This window comes from Panicum virgatum, chromosome 6N (assembly GCF_016808335.1).
Source record: "Panicum virgatum strain AP13 chromosome 6N, P.virgatum_v5, whole genome shotgun sequence".
Classification (NCBI taxonomy): Eukaryota; Viridiplantae; Streptophyta; class Magnoliopsida; order Poales; family Poaceae; genus Panicum; species Panicum virgatum.
The window spans coordinates 48,148,137-48,167,195 of record NC_053150.1 but is presented as its reverse complement, the minus strand read 5'-3'; the positions used below and the strand labels follow the sequence as shown (position 1 = coordinate 48,167,195).

Sequence of the window (19,059 nt, the reverse complement as noted above, 5' to 3'; positions counted from 1 at the left end):
AGTTTGTAAAGAACCTATAAATGCTGAAAGTCCTCATGTTTAGTTGCTTATGGTATAGTTAACTTCATGTGTTTTTGTAAGATAACTAAGACTTGTAATCAAAATTTAAAATTTTGCTCTCATATGTATCCTTGTAATGGTTGCTATGATGTGAACAAACGGTATGCGATTTGATCCTGGGCGTTGTTCGTGGCGCATACCGGGGACCACCGGGATTATTTCGCTTAAGCTGAGTTGATCAATGGATGATGACCCAGTTTAGTCGAGATAATTTGGACGGTTCCTCATAGATAAACCTCAGGCCTAGTTTGCCAGCAGAGGGAAGGACATCCAGGGACAGAAACCCCCAAGGGGGATAATCCCCGCAGATGGTAATCCCCTTCAGTTCCGTGGGGAGGAATCCCCATCCGGGGTTTATTCCCTGCAGCTGTTTAGAAGACAAGGGATAGAAATCCCTAGATACAAATATATGCTCAGAATATCAGAAAAAAGTAAAAAGATCTGACAACATGTGGATATTCACCAGCAGTACACAAACAAAATTCCGATAATACTTTGCTGCACCCTTACATATTTAAAAAACAAAATATCTTGTTCATATATAGGTTCTTACAACTTCTTACACTCACAAGTTGTCTACCACAGCAACAGAGGTTACAATATTGAGAAGGGCTACAATTTTTCAGAATTTCTACAGTCATACAATACCACATACTTGCATGATACAAAGAACATATGTGCGGAGCATCAAAAGGTCTGGTAAACTGCCATGTTGATTCAGCACAATATGCACCACTTCATTTTTTTCTCTCAGATCATGTATTGCTTCCACCAAACGCACTGCAGTGCTAACATAAAAAAAATTGTGAAATAATTCAGCTATTTCAGCAGCAGAAGGTTCATAAAGTGTAAATATCCAGCACCAAGTTAATTATATCGAAAGACCACATCATAGATGAATTCACAAATCCGAGTATGTGTTCCTCAATGTAAAAATTGTACAAACTAGATGAGCAAGTAAAGCATGAGCTTCAATCATGCAATCAACCATATAAATCAAAGAAATTAGCCCAAAAAATGTAGCCTTCTTCTTGGACTCTACAATACCACGATAGGGATGATGTTAACTTGCAACAGAAAAAAAATCAACAATACATGTAGTTAAACTGTACTAGTATATATAGGCAAACCAGGTCATACTGCTTCCTAAAACTAGTCTGGCACTATCAAAATTAATTCACCACACCTCTGTTTGATGTGGCCATCAAACCAGTGCAAGATCATGCATTGGTTACCACCAAGTACACTGCAAATAACAAAAGAAAATGGCGACATGTTAACTCAGATTTAAAAAGCTGTTAGCTTTCTATATGCATTTTTCGTAGCACACATACAGTATGATTTTACTTAACATCAAATTTAAAAGGTCAGCTGTTAACTTAAAAGAGCAGGTTGTACAATGCACCATTCGCTTTAAGAATTTCGAGGCTATACTCCTGCAGTTTATGAGTTAGCCATCTGTGAATCATAGCAATACTACTACTTACACAGCTATAAGACTAAGCAATCCACACCAGTGGTCATCCGAAATGTGCTACAAAATCAAACTCTTCTTTTCCCTATAATAAAACTAGCACACCAGATTTTTCATTGGGGGACATACATCAGTTCTTGGAAAATGTAACTCAACTCTTTTTTCCCTAGTTAATCATCCATCCGCACTAAAACTAGCACAATAAATTTTAAATAAAAAATGGAATATAGAGATAAACTGCTCATCAGCAGATGATCAAACATTATGAGAACTCGTAGAGGCAAAATTATTTTCTGACACTACTATGATTGAACACGATTGAGTATTCAAATGTGGATTTTGAGTGGTCAAATGTGGATTTTGTCTCAAGGAAAGTTCGATTATGCTTTGATTCAACCGAATCTAAGGCAAATAAACATGGACAAACATCATGAACTGCAAGATGCACGGCAACAGGGCCGTACCTGGAGCGAGAGGTCTACCTGGGAGAGGTTAGGGAGGAGGGAGAGGAGCGTGTGTCAGATCATCTGCTCACAGATCCGCTCGTGGCCGCAGTCTTCCTCTGCAGGATCTACAGAAAAGGTGTGTGAGAGAGGAGAAACCCTAGCGGAGGCCAGGGAGAAGAGGACGAAGGTGGATTCACCTGATGCGGAGGTGGAGGTGGCAGCGGATAAGAGTCTATGGTGGAGGAGAAGCTGCAGAGGCGACGTTGGAGGGGGAGATCGGCATGTGGCGGCGGCGGCGGGGTCCTCGGGAAGACGAGACGGGGGAGCTCTGCCCGATGTCTTGAGGCCGGGGGCTATTCCACGGGGAAAATTGGTGGTTTTTTTATTTTTTTATTTTTTATTTTCGTTTTCGAAATTTATAGGAATATACCCCGGCTGGCCCACTGCCGGGCGGCCGGGACCTGGTCGCCCCACTGCGGGGCGGCAGGGGCTTTTGTGCAAAAACTTTTGCAAAAATATTTGCGCGCAGATCCCTGGGGGCCGGTCGCCCGGCAGCGGACCAGGGCCACCGGCTCTCCCACCCTTATATAAGGGTTGGCTGGTCCCCCCACCCCTCATTTGCATCACTAAAATTCCAGAAACCAAGAAAAAAGAGGGAGGGGGAGAGAGGCGAAGCCCTGCTGGATTTTCGAGCCGGCGACTGCAGGTAACCAAAATTCTTCTACGCTTTACAAATAGATTATATTGTAATTATTTTTTATTGAAACAGTAGATTAGCAATCAATTTAATTATTGCTAGGAGTGATTAGTGGTACATTTAGGTGCAGTTACTTGTAATGATTAGCGTTGATACAGTACATTTAGTGTTAGATTAAGTATTAGAAAGTACTAGAAAATTGTTAGAGAAGTATTAGAAAGTCTTAAAAATTGGAAGATAATATTAAAAAAATTAGAAAATTGTAGAAAGTATTTTGTTGAAACAGTAGTTTAGCAATCAGTTTAATTATTATTAGGAGTGATTAGTGGTACATTTAGTTGTAGTTACTGATAATGATTAGCGCTGATATAGTATATTAGCAATCTGATTGCTCACTTGTGATTGCCAGGGCTCAACACCATGGCATCCTCAGGATCCACCTACATTCCATGGAGTAAGGTGACGAAAACAGTCCCCCAAGGAGTCCAGGTGCCTATGTGTTTTTGCGGATCCTTGTGCAAACTAATGAAATCAAGGGTTTTTTGGGACGACTTTGGCAAGAGGTTCTTCATGTGCGAGAATTATGAGTACGACCCGCCCAAGTATTACGGCAAGAACCGAGCAAAGGTACTACAAAACACTATCAGAGTTTGTCACTTTCAGATCTAGTAATGACTTCTAACATGATTTGGGGAAAGACTCCACCGCCTCTATGTGATTTCGTGCAGTGGTTAGACACCGAGCAATCTCAGCAGGATAAGGACCACGTGGAGCGTCAAGCAAGGTGGACTGCACAAAGGTGGCAACGAATGCTGCATGAAGAACAGATGGAGGAGAAGCGCAAGAAAAACCTGGAAGAGATTCAGAAGAGGATTGCAGAAGTGGAACGTCAGAAGGCAGAGGAATGTGAAGCTGATAGGGAGAGGAAGCGAGAGAGGGCCCGTCGTGCTAAGGAAGCAGGGTCTGAAGCTATTAGGAAGGGAAAATATCCCCAGTGCACTTAGTAAAGCACCGCCATGTAATCCCGGCATTTTACATTTCCTAAGGCATGTTAGGTTTACTCACAACACGAGGTTATCGTGTTGCACATGCCATGCTTTTCATTGTTCAAGTACCTAGTAGTACGAACGCATTAGGCCTCTGCTTTGTAATCGTAGCATTGTTTACAAAACTGTATTGCAAACCGAAAATTTATGATTCGCAACTACCCTTCTATTTTCAGTACACTATATTCAGTGAGCAATCTAATTGAACCAACCTACATATTTAGAATTGCAACCAAGAAATCTTACTACACAAATACCTTCATAATATTACATGCTACAATCTAGTGCAAATACATATCCATACATAACGAAATGTAATTATCACATACAGATCGGAATACATATCCATACATTTGGTTCAAATACATATGCACACATAACGAAATCTAGACGCGACGATCTCCAAAATCCGGAGGCAATCCATCGGTGGGATTTCCAGAAGGTCCAACCTCAGCACCAGCATTATCTTCTCGCATTTTAGGGCACTTCTTGTAAGTGTGACCATCTGCTCCACACAGGTTGCATCGTTTTTTCTTCTTTCCTGCCTCAGACTCATCCATTCCGTTACGGATACGAAGTGTTTGCCGTCGACCTACCCCTCTCCTAGCATCTGGATTGGGAATGTATATTGGAGAGATATTTGGTGTAGTGAATGATCCCAGACTGCCTATGACATATATCTCATGGCCCCAAGTGTGCACAGCGGGTTTTTTTTTGTAATAGTCTAAAACAAAAACCCCAGGATCCAACTCAGATTCTGAACATGCCGCAATGACACAGGAGCATGGTAAGTGAAGAAGCTGTGGCTTCTTGCATCTGCAAAAAACCTTGCCTTCCGGCGTTATCAAGCAGTCCTGAACGACCCTTTATCTGCGGACACCCTGCCCTGTCCTGTCCTTGCATGAAACCTCAAACCTTTGATCCTTTGTGCCCATGGAGACCACTCTGTGATTTTAAGCCTTTTCAATCTTTTCTTTCATGTAGTTAGTGACCCTATTACAAAAAATCACTACTGGATCATTAAGTAAGACAGCAGCTGCCTGGTACCGCTCTCTGAAGTACCTTGTGCATCCGTGCATGATGAACTCAACTATGCCAACAAGAGGAAATCCACGAACATGACGCATTACCATATTGTAACACTCTGCGTGGTTGGTTGTCTCGATCCCATGTCGACGACCACCAGTGTCGTATAGAATTGATCACTTCTCCTTAGGTGCATCCTTAATCCACTGTGTGAAAGGTCCGCCGCCGGAACGTCTCCGGCTGGAGGTTGAGGCCTGTTCCTTTAGCAGCTCAGCGCACATGTTATCTAGTACCTGCCACAATGCATCAAACTTCCGCTGCTGATTCTGAGTGCACAACCTCTTGAATAAATTCATAAGTTCCTTATTCTTCAAGCGCTCATAAAAGTTTGCACCCATATGTCTTATGCACCACCTACTCACAACATCTGGCTATAGAGGAAGTTGTCCTCGACTTCCTTCATGTAGTTGCCTTATTACTGCTAGAAGACCTGCATGTCTGTCACTGATGAGGCAAACATCAGGCCTTTTGTTTTGCCCGCCAAGCCTTTGCATAGCTGATTTTGTATTGAAAACGGTCGTCGATGTCCCTAATTATCAATTTTGGCTCATAATCAATTTTATCCAGAATCACCCCGTACATCTTCTTGGCCACGAAAGTGGATGTGATGTTACGGTGAGTTTGCGCAAGAGCAGTTAATCTACATGTATGTGGTGTAACAATTGAACACTCCCAGTGTATTTTGTACTTGCCCTTGTAGGCATGTACTCGCCATGTACAATCGCCATTAGGGATGGCACCCGCGGATGCGGGTGCGGGTTTGGTGAAAACCCGCCCGCGGGCAAACCCGCGGGGTTGGAAAAAACCCACCCACAGGTAGACCCGCGGGTGCATTTCTGCACCCACATCCGCACCCACGGGTTTCGGGCGGGTTTCGGGTGCCCGCGGGTGTGACAACATATATAATAAAAATACACAAATTCGTCAATTTAAATAGTCAAACATCAAATTTCTATAAATAATAAGAGCAAATTAACAACAAATTCATAAGTTCAAAGTAATAAAGACAAACTAACAATAAATTCATAAGTTTTTGTACTCATTTTATAGTTAGGATAGTTGGTCTAAGACTTACCTAAGCACGTTGGGCTAGGATTTCTTTATTTGCGGATGGGTGCGGGTCCACCCGCGGGTGGAATCTCAAACCCGCACCCGCACCCGCATATTGCGGGTGCGGGTGCGGGTCCATCCACGGGTGGAATATCGGACCCGCACCCGCACCCATCGGGTCTAAAATCCGCGGATACCCGCATCCGCGGGTGCAATTGCCATCCCTAATCGCCATTGACACACTTCACCTCATATTCTTTGCTGCTAGATTTCACAACTCTGAATTCCTTCCTCAACGATATAGCCCAAAACTTCACAGCATCTTTCACAGCTTCAATGCTAGGATACTTTGCCCCCTGTACAACCTCATTCTCTCTGTATTCGTACTCATTACTCCTAATATCCTGTATCACTGGATTTCCAAAACCCTTGTCTCGCCATTCACCTAGCAACGGGTAGTCCTCATCGTCTGATGAGTCCCCACATTCTTCCATCATTCGAGCCTCTTGGTCTTTATTCTGTACAGCTTCCACTATTCCAGGTATCCGCTCCCCCTCATCAGGTAAACCTTGCGGCTCAGGTTGAATGACATGCACGTTCTGATCTTCTTTTTCTCCTACCTGATCAGCTATACCTTGCGGCTCAGGTTCTGTGACATGCATGTTCTGATCTTCATTTTCTTGTTCCACTCTTGGTTTATATGAGATGATGTACTTGTTGACCCTTCACCGAAATAGGCTGCCTTCTGGTGAATCTGAATTAGCATTGCAAGAGGCCACCCGCGGTCAAGAGCTGCTTGCATGTAAGTCCGACATTCTTCGGTGTTTGCTATAAGCATCAATTCCTAGAAATCCCCTTCAGTTCCCAAATTCGTCACAGTCTGAACGGTTAGGAAATGAGTCTTTGGATTCACATTGAATATCTCGTGAAGCCATTTGCGTATGGAACCAAAACTCCTCTCTAAGGGTTTATCTATTCTGCACTCTCTTCGTTCAAAAACTGATAGATCTACTCCATACGCATCATGAGAAATATAGTAGTCACCATAATAAACTTGAAAATGAAGCTTGCTCGACATATCTGGACACACAATCATGATATTAAATTGATTGCTAATCTACTGTTTCAACAAAAATAATTACAACATAATCTATTAGTAAAGCGTAGAAGAATTTTGGTTACCTGCCGTCGCCGGCTCGAAAATCCGGCAGGGCTTCGCCTCTCTCCCTCCCTCCCTCTTATTTCTTGGTTTCTGGAATTTTAGTGATGCAAATGAGGGGTGGGAGACCAGCCAACCCTTATATAAGGGTGGGAGAGCCGGTCGCCCTGCAGCCGGACGGCCAGGGCCGGCCGCCCCACTGCCGGGCGACCGGCCCCCAGGGACCTGCGCGCAAATATTTTCGCAAAATTTTTTGCACAAAAGGCCCTGCCGCCCCGCAGCGGGGCGATCAGGTCCCGGTCACCCGGCAACGGGGCGGCCGGGGTATATTCCTGTAAATTTCGAGAACGAAAATATATTTTTGTAAAAAACGAAAATAAAAAAATAATAAAAAATCGCGGGAAAATTGGCTCGGACGGGCCGGAGTCCCCTGCCGAGCAAGCTTCCAAAGGCGCTGGTCTTGTGGCCCGTGGAAAGTTTCCGCGTGGGCTTCGTTCCCGGGGAAAAGGCCGGGAACCCGGCGGGGAAACGTGTTGCCAAACTAGGCCTCAGAGTATAAAGATTTGTTAAGAACTGAAGGAAACACTCAATTTGCTGATGCGTAAAACATATTCTGTTGCAACCTACTAGTTAATTTTTTCAACATCAACTGAAATGCATGCTCATTACACACTTGCGAATTTGTGATCTGATCCCTCTTGTTCTGCTTCTTGCATTGCTTCAGTGCAACCCGCCTCGTGGACAGCTAGCTCCACCGTCGCACCATGATCCGGGAGCCAACATTCAGAGTGCGGCACGTTGCCGTGCTACTGCGGCGATGTGGTCCACGGGCGCCGCGCGCAGCAGCTTGCCCATCTCCTCCACGAACCTATCCATGGCGGGGCCAGGAAGGCTCACCGGCGCGATGACGCCGTCCTCGCCTCCGGCGTTGGTGTACTTGATGAGGAAGCTCATCACCCCGGGGAAGACACCGGGTCCCACCTTCGCTGGCCCGCCGTACACCGGCCGGCCCCACCCGAAGTCAAGGTCGCCAAACCCGGCCTTGGTCAGATCGCTCAGCAGGAGCGAGCGCACCGCCGTGAAGTGCGGCCGGCCGCGAAGCACCATGAGGTCGGCCACCGACCGGACGTACTCCGCGTTCACCGCCCCCTTCGCCTCCCTCACCAGCTCCACGGCGTATCCCACAGGGTTCGAGCGGAGGTCGCCGGCCCTGGACACGGCGGCGGGTAACACCATCGAGTTGCCGTAATAGCCCCAGGGGATGCGGAGCCCGGGCGTCTTGCCGCCGCCGCGGGCGCTGACGACGCAGATGAGCCGCATCTCCTCGTCGGCGTCCGGGGCCAGCGCCATGGTGCGGAGCTTCCACACGAACCCTGAGACGACTTCGAACGTGGTGCAGTGCCTCCGCTGGCACGGCGCCAGCTGGGCACGGATCGCGGCGAGCTCTCCCGGCCCGAAGAAGAAGTAGCGGTGCTCGACGCCGCCGGGCGGCAGGATGGCGCCCTTGGTCTCCGGCACCTCGTCGTACTCCCGGTGCGCGAAGCTCGGGCGCGGCGGCTCGCGCGCCGTCAGCAGCTCGCGCCCCCACACCGGCTGCACTGTCGGCGCCGCCGCGCCGCGCGCCAGCTCCGCCACGGCTCCGAGGAACTGCTTGGGTGTATGTTGGGGTTTACCCCTCCTGTTTCGTAAAAAAAAACGTGTTTCGAGAAGAATGGGAAAAATTCTCGTGGAGAAGGTCCGTCCACCGACCACCATCCTATCATTTTCCGGGGAAAGGGATGCAACCGTAGCGTAAGGAGGCAACAAAAGCATCACATTCATATAAATCGTCGTCATCCCATTATAGGCGAGGCCTCCTGCAGTTCGTCAGATTGTGCCACTTCAGGCTGATCTTCAATTCTTCATTGTTGTCCCATGGATCGCCCTGCGCCCAAGCAGCCTCCCTGCAATCTATATATGGGTTGCGGAAATGTGTAGCCACATGCCCATATGGGTTGCACTGGATCAAGAAATAAAACAAGGAGCATGCAATTCAGTTGATGCCTAAATTAAATAACAGGGTAAACTGGCAATTCAGAAGCAAGGTACTCCCTCCATTCCAAATTATAAGTCATTTTAAGAATCTTGGAGAGTTAAACCATCTCAAAGTTTGACCAAAATTATAGAGAGAAACACAAAGATTTATAACATCAAATATGTATACTATGAAAATATAGCTAACAAAGAATCTAATGATACTTAATTGGTATCATAAATGTTATTATCTTATTATATAAATTTGGTCAAACTTGAAAATTTTTGACTATTCAATATTCTTGGAATGACTTATCTAGAAGGAAGATAAGATGCAGTGCCCACATCAAACCATCGCCCAAGCAATTTTGTACATAATTCTGACAGCTACAAGTCTAAATCTGGAAGGACCAGGGGTGGAGACCTGGACGGCGCTGGCTGTCCATCTGGGCCCAGGGCTCCAGCGCTGCACGAAGCTCGCCGCCGGCGCCCGTGCAGAGGGAAGACGCGGTGTGCATGGCGGCGGAGGCTGCTGCGCGCAACCATACGCGGGCAGCACGCCGACACCGGCACCTGCAAGCCGCCGGGGACTTCGTCCACTCCACCTTCCCAAAGTCCTCGCGCGCTTGTCACCAAGCACAGATCGCCGCGCACCGCTCGCATGCCGCCGCCGGCCGGCCTCGCTGCGTCGCGGTGTCCTCCATGGTGCTTAATGCCGCCGTACGTGCCGTGCCGCCTCCCTCTCGAGGTCCGCGCCGCCGCGGACGCACCGCGCCGTCCAGCCGCCACGCCCGCAGCGCACCCCGCCGCCCGGCGATCGAACATGCGCCCACCAGTACACACGCCCAAAGCAACCCTCCGTCGAACTGCTCGCGACGCCGCGACAGCGTCCGTCCACCCATGGCAATTGATGACAGCACCTTCTCCCTAGAAAGCTGGGACACGTTGCCATCTATTCTGGTCCCGGTAATCGGACGGTGGAGTCCTGGACGGCGCGGCGCGGCGACCTTGTTGCCATGGCGCCGGCGGGATCGGACACCAAGCGAGGACGGCACTTCGTCTGCCGTCCGGGGGTGGACGGTAAATGAAATACCGTCCAGCTCTGGCCCCTCCTGAGCGTTGGATCGGTTTCGTGCGGTCGTGATTGGCGCGGAGGGCAGCGACCCCTCTCCGCTTTTCTCACACGACGCGCTGCCTGCTGGCGTTCCCCCGCCGCCGCGGTTCCCTATGACGAGACACTGAGCTCTGGTCCATCTCACAATCTGGGCCTCAACGCTGGAAAATTGGTCATGGACCTCTTCCCAGTGCCCGTCCATCTGGCCAGCAGCTCCAGCTAGCGCTGCATGCAGCTCGCCGCCGGCGCCCGTGCAGAGGGAAGACGCGCGCGGCGTGCACGGCGGCGGATCCGCCTGCCACAATCCGCGAGCTGCACGCCGACACCGGCACACCAGCACGATCGACGCCAGCTTACCCCGCCTTTCATCATCGTGAACGTGCGCGGCAGCAGCTTGCATGAATTCCGCAGCCTGGCCGCCTCCGAACTGCAGAGATGCGGAACCAATCGGCAATCGAGCACCCGTCGTTCACCAGGACTACACGCCCAGCCGTCCATCGAGTTGCGCACGCCGCCGCGACGATGAAGGCGGTCGCCAAAGGCACCTTCTTCCAACACGTTACCGACCATTCTGGAGCCAGTAAGGCGGGCGGTAGAGACCGCGAGGCCGCGACGTGCCGGCCGTGTTGCCAACACGCGCCGGCCGGAACAGACCCCATGTCACCGACCGCCGCGCGCATGCCGCCGGCGTCGCCACGACGCGGAGTCCTCCGTGGCGCTTGCTGCTGCAGCGCCGTGCTGTGCCGCCGCCCTCTTGACGTCCACGCAGACGCAGCGCACCCCCGCCGCCCGGCGGGCTAACGCGTACACCAGTACACACGCCTCGAGCAGCCGTCCGTTGAACCGCGCGCGCGGCCGGCGTCTATCGATGCCATGGAGGCAGTTGACGACCGAACCTTGTACTGGGGAGCCGGAACACGTGGCGAACTACTCTGGATCAAGTAGGGCGGTCGGTGGAGACCTCGACGGCGCGGCGTGGCGACCGTGCTGCCAACGGAGCCGGCCGGATCGGACACCGGGGTGGACGGTAAATGAAATACCGTCCACCCTTGGACCTCTCCGAAGCGTTGGATCGGACATGTGCGCCCGAGATCGGCGCGGATGGGGAGCCAGGCCCCTCTCCCGTTTCCTCGCGCACGCACGCACGCGGTCGCGCGACGTGCTCCCTGCCGCCGTCGCCTTCGACGAAGCGCTGCCAGCGACATCCGCAAGCATCACGCCGGCAGCGGCACCTGCGCGCCGCCGCCGCCGCTTGGCTTGGTTCGCTTTCACGCCGTGCGCAGGCCGGTGGCGCCAGGCGCGGCGGTCCCATACTCCCATCGCGCATGCCGCGAGCGGCCGAGCAGTAGCTTCCTCCCGTGCCTAGCCGTGAACGTTCGCCTCCACGGGCCGCTCGGATGCCGCCGTGGAAGCACACCATGGTGGTGATCAGGCGGCGGCGCTCGATCATTCATATTTCGTGCCACCGATGAACACGTCGATCTGGGCGATTAGCTCCACCAGCACGCGCTGCCGCACCTCGCCATCGTGCGCCCGCACGCGGCCTTCAAACAGCGCCGCCGCCGTCCGGCACTCCGGCCACCGGGCATTGTTTTGTTTTTTTTTTCTCGAATACGCAGGAGAGCTGAGCATCGTTGTATTAAGAAGAAGAGTTTACAAATTACAACAACGCGGAGCATGGGAGCTCACGCAAACAATCATGGGCACCTCAGGTGCAAATGAAAGAGAAGTACAAATGCCCAAATGGGCCAGCGACTATACAGATTACTCCCGTCTCAAACAACCAAGGCGTGTGGCGCCGGCAACAATCCAGAGCTTGATGTCCACCTTGATCCGTTCCTGAACCTCAAGTATGGTAGAGGAATGACCATCGAAAAGACGAGCATTGCGTTCTTTCCACAAACTCCAGAGAATGAGCATAACAAGTGTGTCAAGGCCGCGCCGCCTCTCCTTGACTTGCATGAAACGGACATGGTTCCACCACTGGTGGAGCTGCATAGGTTCAGGGAAGGAGCAAGAACACTCCATCCAAGAGAGAACTGTCCACCAGATTTCTTTGGCGAAACTGCAGTTGACAAGCATGTGGTTCGTTGTCTCGAGTTCTTGGTCACAGAACCAACAGTTGTCATGCGCGTCCAGACCATGGCGTCGCCGCCGATCAGCCGTCCACAGGCGCCCAATTCTTCCATACCCACCTAGAGCCCGGCAAAGGGATGGTGCCATGGTGCATAATTCTGTAGGCCGAGGGTGCAGAGTAGGTGCCGCTAGCTGTCCAACGCCAGACGAAACGATCCGGGTCAGACGAAAGCTGCAGATCAGAGGTGGTTTGCCATAGCTGAATGTAGTCTCTCAGAACTAGGACGGAGAGACCACCCCTAATGTCTCTTATCCATCTCCGATGAGGTAGAGCGTCAGCAACAGTGCGTCTCCTAGCGATCCGTTTGGGAATTACTTGAAAGAGGTGGGGTGCCATACGGGCAACAGAGGAACCATAGATCCAGTTGTCGAGCCAGAAGAGCGTGCGCTCGCCATTGCCCACATGCACCACCACGGAAGCGTCAAACAATGCTTGGACCTCCGGCTCAATCTTGATCGGCAGAGCGGACCAAGCACGTTGTTCCTCTGTTCGCTGCATCCACAACCAGAGAGGCGCAAGTTAGCCACGCCCAGACCTCCACAGCTGGTGGGGCAGCACACTGTCGGCCAGGCCACCAAATTCTTGCCCCGCACTGCAGTCTCCTTGCCTGCCCAAAGGAAATTCCGGCGCAGGCTGTCAATTTCATCGATGACCCATGCTGGCAATTTGTCAGACATGGTCAAGTAAATTGGTAGCGCGGACAGCGTAGAATTAATCAGTGTTAGTCTTCCACTGCGGGTCATCAACCTTCCTTGCCAGGTAGGCAACTTGCTTGCAACTTTGTCGATGAGTGGTCTGTACTGATTGTGCGGCAAGGGTCCAGTTGAGAGGGGTACGCCAAGATAGCTAACATTTGTCAACATTGGTAACTAAACCGGATGCATCCCCAAAGAGCTGAAAAATGTGCCTGACAGCCAAAGCTTCAGTAGCTGTAGGTGTGAGGAGTAGGATAGCATCATCAGCGTATAAGCTGCAATGGTGCCGAATGGCCGGGACGCCGGTTGGTTGCAGAACGTTGTCAATTCCTGCCTTGATAAAAAATCGATGGTGGTAGAATGCGTTGATCGATGGTGTAGAAGGCGTTGACTGCCGTCAGAACGTCTCTTTTGACAACCGGCCAGGCCGCTTGATAGAATGCAGCTGTCATTCCATCAGGCCCAGGCGCCTTTTCAGGTTTTAGGGCCCTGATCACCGTCCTCACCTCTTCCTCGGTGAAAGGCAGCTCCAGTGCAGACAAGTCCCGGGGCAAGATCCCAATCGCCTCAAAGTTCAGAGTGCATGGGCGTGCCTTCTCTGAACCTAGCAGATCAGAGAAAAAATTGAAGAGAATAGTTGCCATACTGTCCCCTGAAACAGGATCGCCCGTCGTTGGGTCCCTGAGCCGGAGGATGTAGTTCTTTCTCTTTCTACCATTGGCGTGCAGGTGGAAGAACCTCGTATTAGCGTCTCCCTCGGACAGGAAAAGAAGCCGTGATCGCTGCCGAGCAATGGTACGTTCCAGTGAGGAGAGACCCAGGATTAGTTTCTTTAGATCTTTCCGTAGCTGGAGCTCCTCAACAGAGAGTTCACTCAGCTCTTGCGCTTGATCAAAACGAAGGGTTAGCTCCTTGGCGATGAGAAGCTGCAATTTGATGGACCCAATTTTTTTGGCCGCCCAACTTTGGAGCTCGCGTGTGACACATCTAAGGAGACAGTCGAGCCGCCGGAACGCGTTGGTCACGTCATCCGGGCAGCGCCGGCATTGTTTTGTCGAATGCCCTTTGAACTCAATGGAAGACACAACGGGGTAACCTTGGCCTTTTGCCATCAATTCCGGGCAAGCCAGCTGCCAACCTGACAGACAGCGACGCGGTGTTCTCCGTGGCGCTTCCTGCCGTGTCGTGCCATCGCGCGCTCCCAAATCCACCGCACGCCACCACGCCGCGCACGCTTGGCACGGCTGTCCAGGAGCCATCCAGCCGCCACGCCCTCAGCGAACCTAGTCCGCCACCCGGCGGTTCAAGGCGTCCACTAGTGCACGCCCAGAGCAGCCGTCTTCCGTCGAACTGCGCGCCGCCGCGACGGCGTCCACGGCGTCGATACGACGAAGACAGCCGACGACGGCACCATGTCCCTGGCAAGTTGGAACACGTCACGGACAATTCTGGACCCGGAAAACCGGGCGGCGGAGACCTGGACGGCGGGGCAGTCCGGCGGGGTCGGACCCCAGTGTGGACGTTGCTTCATCTCCCGTCCGGGGGTGGACGGTAAATGAAATACCGTCCACCCCTGCGGCGCTCCCGAGCGTTGGATCGAGCATGTGCGGCCGAGATCGGCGCGGATGGGGAGCGAGGCCCTCTCCGCTTTCCTCGCACGCGCACGCAGTCGCGCGGCGCGCGGCCCCTGGCGCTGGCGTCGTCCGCTCGGACGGAGCGCTGCACGTAGCTCGTGGCAGTCGGCACCCGTGCCGGCGTCGAACCGCTGCTGCCGGCTGCCGCGACGAGGGACGACTGGGCGCCGCGGCGGAGGCTGCTGCTGCCAGCATCAGCATCCGCGAGCAGCGCGCCGGCAAGGGCACCTGCACGCTCGACGCCGGCCGGAGACTTCGTTCGCTTCCACGCCGTGTGCTGCTGGCCGGTGGTGCCAGACGCGGTCCTCCCCTCGCGCGCGCCGCCGAGCAGTAGCTTCCTCCCATGCTTCGTTTTGAACCTTGCGCCTCCTCCACTCGCCGCTTCCACATATGACGTCTTGGAAAAAGGGCCACACCGTGGCGATCCCGCAATCGGCGGCCGGCCGCTGCATTGCAAACCACCTGTCTGCGCGCCGCCGCGATGGCGTCCACCGGGCACTTTTTTCTGGAATGCCCTTTGATCTTTTCGATCAATGGAAGACACCATAGGGTAACCTGCTTGGTATTTTGCCATCAGTTTGGAACAAGTCAGCTGCCAATTGCCAACCTAACACGTACACATTGGCAGGTTCCATGACACAAATTAAAATCTTGCAGTTGCTGCAGGGGCAGTGTGCATCCTTTTGTCACAACAGGATACCTGGAATCTGATAGATGGCCTGCCCAGGGCAGTATCCGGTTAATCCTCACGCTCCCACCTACTGCAGGCATATCTTCAGCAGCTAGCCCACTGAAACCTCATCCTGCCATCCAAGATACCCTGACATAGAATCCACTCTCAATCTCCACAGAGTTTGTTATGTAATTTTTCTTCTCTAAACCTGAACATGCTTGCTTCTCTTCTTAAATGAATCGGCAGTGCTCCTGCCAAGTTTCCAAAAAAAAATCTCCACAGAGTCTCCCATGATCTTGATAAGGACAGAGGTATAGTATAGCAGTGACATCATGACTTGATGAGCATACAAGGTTAGGTGAAAACAGAATGTGAACTGAAAGCTGGAGACTGCATACGACGAATGCAGACCTGATCAGGAAGATCTTCAGCCCAAAGAAATACCACTGAGGATTCGATGATACTGAACCCACTTAACCTTCACAAAAGAGCCCCATGCATGATCTTTTGACAGAAACAGAGAAAATTAATGACATCATAAGATGATAATAATACAGGGTCACGTTAGGTGAAAATGTGAGCTGAAAAACCTGGACTATTTGTTGACTTGCTGATTTGCTTTGGGTGTCGTTCCGGACTTTTTTGCTAGACGTACTAGTGTATATATTCGACCGTAGAAGAATCCCATAACGCATATCTCCAAAGGATTTCTTATTAATTAATTGAATAAATGGCCGTGGGGTACAAACCTTGGATGCGAAGGAAACTAAGTCATGGATGCATGCTGCTCCCAAAAAAAAGTCATGGATGCATACAGATGCAGATGTAGAACTTAAACCACTTCCACAATTTTTTTTTTGGTCTACATGTGATCGATGCAAGGGTGCTTCCTAGGTGACATTGACACCCTTGGCATTGACAAATTGTGCATCCATGTACATGCGTTAGCTCCTGCGTTTGTTCTATAAATACGAGCCCATCTGCATCCATTGCTCTGCACAAGGTAGAAGAGAGCTGAGAGCCTAAGTAGAAGTACTAAAGTAGTAGCAGCAGCAGAGAGCTCGGTTTGCTAGTGTTTCGCCGGCGGCCGCAGAGAGGAGGACGAGGACGACGAGAAGCGAGAAGCGAGCGAGAATGTACAACGCGCCGCCGCCGCAGGACATGTCCTACTACGACCACTGCCAGAAGCGCCACGAGCAGAAGGGCTGCCTCTACGCCTGGTGAGCTAGACGACACCCTTCCCCATTCGCTGTTTATTCAGTCGTGTATGTTGGAATTATTGACCTCGGTCAAGATCTAATTGGACCGAAAAGCTCAATCCTAATCCAATTATTAATTTCTGATAGTTGACTTTGATCGGGAGACAAACTCAGCCCATTTAAGAGTCCGGCCCCAAACCTACAGCACTGTATAACCAAGAGAAAACCCCTAGTTTTTCCTAAGCGTGATTACTCACGAGTTTAGCCGTCAAGGTTAGCATATCCCTAACCTAACCGATCTCTAAGGTGCTGGAAGACTTGGAAATACGGTGTCCCTCGATTTGCATCGATATCAGCTCTACTACTACAACTACGGAGGCAATAATGGAATCGAAAGGTACTGATCAGTTTAATCAAAGATTTTCACATTAAATTTAATTAGTGATTATGATTAGGCTAAACTAAAATCCTATTTATAATTAATTAAATATATCGGTGCAGTCAGTTTAGCTACCGGGCCTGGACCTCCTCCCGTGGGCGGAGAGGAAGCACCGAGCTTGGTTCCTCGACGGACACCAACGTTGTCTTCTCCGTGGCGCTTCCTGCCATGCCGTCCACCAGTACATGCCCAGAGCAGCCGTCCGTCGAACTGCGCGTGCCGCGGCGACGGCGTCCACGCCGTCGATACCATGAAGACATCCGACGGCGGCACCGTGTCCGTGGCAAGATGGAACACGTCGCGAACAATTCTAGACCCGGGAAACAGGGCGGCGGAGACCTACACGGCGGGGCTGGGCGGCCGTGTCGCCAATGGCGCCGGCCGGGTCGGACCGCAGGGTGGACGGTGTTTCGTCTACAGTCCGGGGGTGGACGGTAAATGAAATACCGTCCACCCTGGGCCTCTCACGAGCGTTGGATCGGACGTGTGCGGTCGTGATCGCCGCAGATAGGGAGCGAGGCCTCCTCTCCGCTTTCCTCGCGCACGCACGCATGCCGTCCGCGTGGCGACGTGCTACCTGCCCGACCCGTCGTCCCCTTCGACGAAGCGCTGCCAGCGACATCCTCGAGCATCACGCCGGCACCGGCACCGGCACCTGCGCGGCGCTCCCGGTGACTTCGTTCGCTTCCACACGCTGTGCGTAGGCCGTGGCGCCGGGCGGCGGGCGCGGGCGCGGCCATCCCCTCGCGAGCGCCGCCGGGCAGTAGTTTCCCGTGCCTCGTCTTGAACATGCGCCTCCACACGGAGCTCGAATGACGTAGAGGAAGCACGCCGTGGTGATCCGGCAGCGGCGACCCATGCACCGACGATTGGTAGAATCCGATTCAGTTTCAGAGTTCAGTTTCAGTTACATGGCCTGAAACTTCAGCTGGCTGATCGTTCACTCTTTATCTGTCCACCTTGTTTCACCATCTAACATTTGCTACCGTTATTCACTCACGGTATCATCATTTTACTTTATTTATTTGGATGTGAAACCGTTGATCATCGTTAAGCATCTTGCTCTGAAAGTTTTCTTTGTGCTGAACTAACTCTGTGCTCCCTCTTATGTGTCTGCTCAATTGCCTATCACTCGCAGCATCTTCACGGCGCTGTGCTGCTTCTGCTGCCACGAGACCTGCGAGTGCTGCCCCGACTGCCTCTGCTGTTGCTGCAACTAGGCCGCAGAATATTTGACAGCCTGCTTCCTTTTTTTTTTGAAACAGTAAGTATTTTATTAATCATCACTCATAAGCAAAGTACAGAGATGGGACAAAACATGCCCCATTGAAAGTTTTGTAGTGCCATCTGCACAATACAATTTTGAGAATGCCCTAGAGCCTCGCATGAGTAAAGGCAAGAACTTGGAATTGGGGCTTGTCTTGCCTGCTTCGCGAGCTTGTCTGCAACCTTGTTGGCTTCTCTTCCAATCTTGATAATTGAGTAATGCATTCCTCTTGTGGCTTCTGCAAGGTCCGCAAGTATTGGTCTGAGAGACCAATGACCTGGATTTTGGAGTAGTGATCCTTCTTGTGCAGCCGTCGCCACGATCTGATTGTCAGTAAGCAAGTTGGCCACCTGCAAGTTCAATGCAAGAGCTAATTTGGCTCCTAATAGGAGAGCTTGTGCTTCCGCCTCCAATGGGTCGATGATTTTTGGAACGGCAACCTGAAGAAAAGATGCATCACAGACACTATTTGTTGGATTCGTGAGTATGAAAATACCTATGCCTGTTTGGTTTGCATTTGGAGGAGGTTGTGTACAAACAGAGGCATCACAAAAGATTTTTGGCCCATCCTGCAATTGAATAGTGACAGTTGCAGGTCTTGTACCTAGATGTAAGCATTGTTGGTTGGCTTGATGCGCAGGAGTATTAGAAAGGGATAAGTCTTCTTCCATGGCCAGACTGTAAGATCTGTCTATAGCTACAGCCTCATGAAGCACTCTAGCAACCGACCAATGTGCATTGTTGAACCTGTGATCGTTACGTGATTTCCAGAGGCACCACATGATAGAAAAAATCAGGCCTGTGGTGGATAGTGATTGGCCTTGCTGTAGGATTGTGGCTACCTGGATATGGAGACCATGTCCTGATGAT

At 51.4% G+C, this 19,059-nt stretch overlaps 2 protein-coding genes and 1 long non-coding RNA gene across 3 annotated transcripts; 1 reads left to right on the top strand and 2 right to left on the bottom strand.

Moving 5' to 3' along the window:
- Nucleotides 1–573: 573 nt before the first annotated feature.
- Nucleotides 574–2,306, bottom strand: LOC120679049. Its single transcript, XR_005676943.1, has 4 exons — nucleotides 2,178–2,306; nucleotides 2,017–2,105; nucleotides 1,247–1,306; nucleotides 574–848 (listed from the first exon to the last, which is right to left on the bottom strand). It is a non-coding gene; the product is annotated as an uncharacterized LOC120679049 (long non-coding RNA).
- A 5,495-nt stretch (nucleotides 2,307–7,801) lies between these two features.
- LOC120678255 (benzyl alcohol O-benzoyltransferase-like) lies at nucleotides 7,802–9,549 on the bottom strand. Its single transcript, XM_039959396.1, has 2 exons — nucleotides 9,443–9,549; nucleotides 7,802–8,696 (listed from the first exon to the last, which is right to left on the bottom strand). The coding sequence occupies exons 1-2, from the start codon at nucleotides 9,547–9,549 to the stop codon at nucleotides 7,802–7,804; spliced, it is 1,002 nt and encodes a 333-aa protein (XP_039815330.1).
- A 6,542-nt stretch (nucleotides 9,550–16,091) lies between these two features.
- Nucleotides 16,092–18,142, top strand: LOC120680203. The gene is made up of 2 exons (XM_039961815.1): nucleotides 16,092–16,504; nucleotides 18,061–18,142. Exons 1-2 carry the CDS (start codon nucleotides 16,419–16,421, stop codon nucleotides 18,140–18,142), a joined length of 168 nt encoding a protein of 55 aa, XP_039817749.1. The 5' UTR covers nucleotides 16,092–16,418.
- Nucleotides 18,143–19,059: the final 917 nt, after the last annotated feature.

Coding starts and splice junctions, on each gene's coding strand:
- LOC120678255 (XM_039959396.1), bottom strand. CDS start 9,549: ATGCACACCGCGTCTTCCCTCTGCACGGGCGCCGGCGGCGAGCTTCGT. Junction 8,697..9,442: donor CGTCCAGGTCTCCACCCCTG/GTCCTTCCAGAT, acceptor TTTACGAAACAG/GAGGGGTAAACCCCAACATA.
- LOC120680203 (XM_039961815.1), top strand. CDS start 16,419: ATGTACAACGCGCCGCCGCCGCAGGACATGTCCTACTACGACCACTGC. Junction 16,505..18,060: donor AAGGGCTGCCTCTACGCCTG/GTGAGCTAGACG, acceptor TATCACTCGCAG/CATCTTCACGGCGCTGTGCT.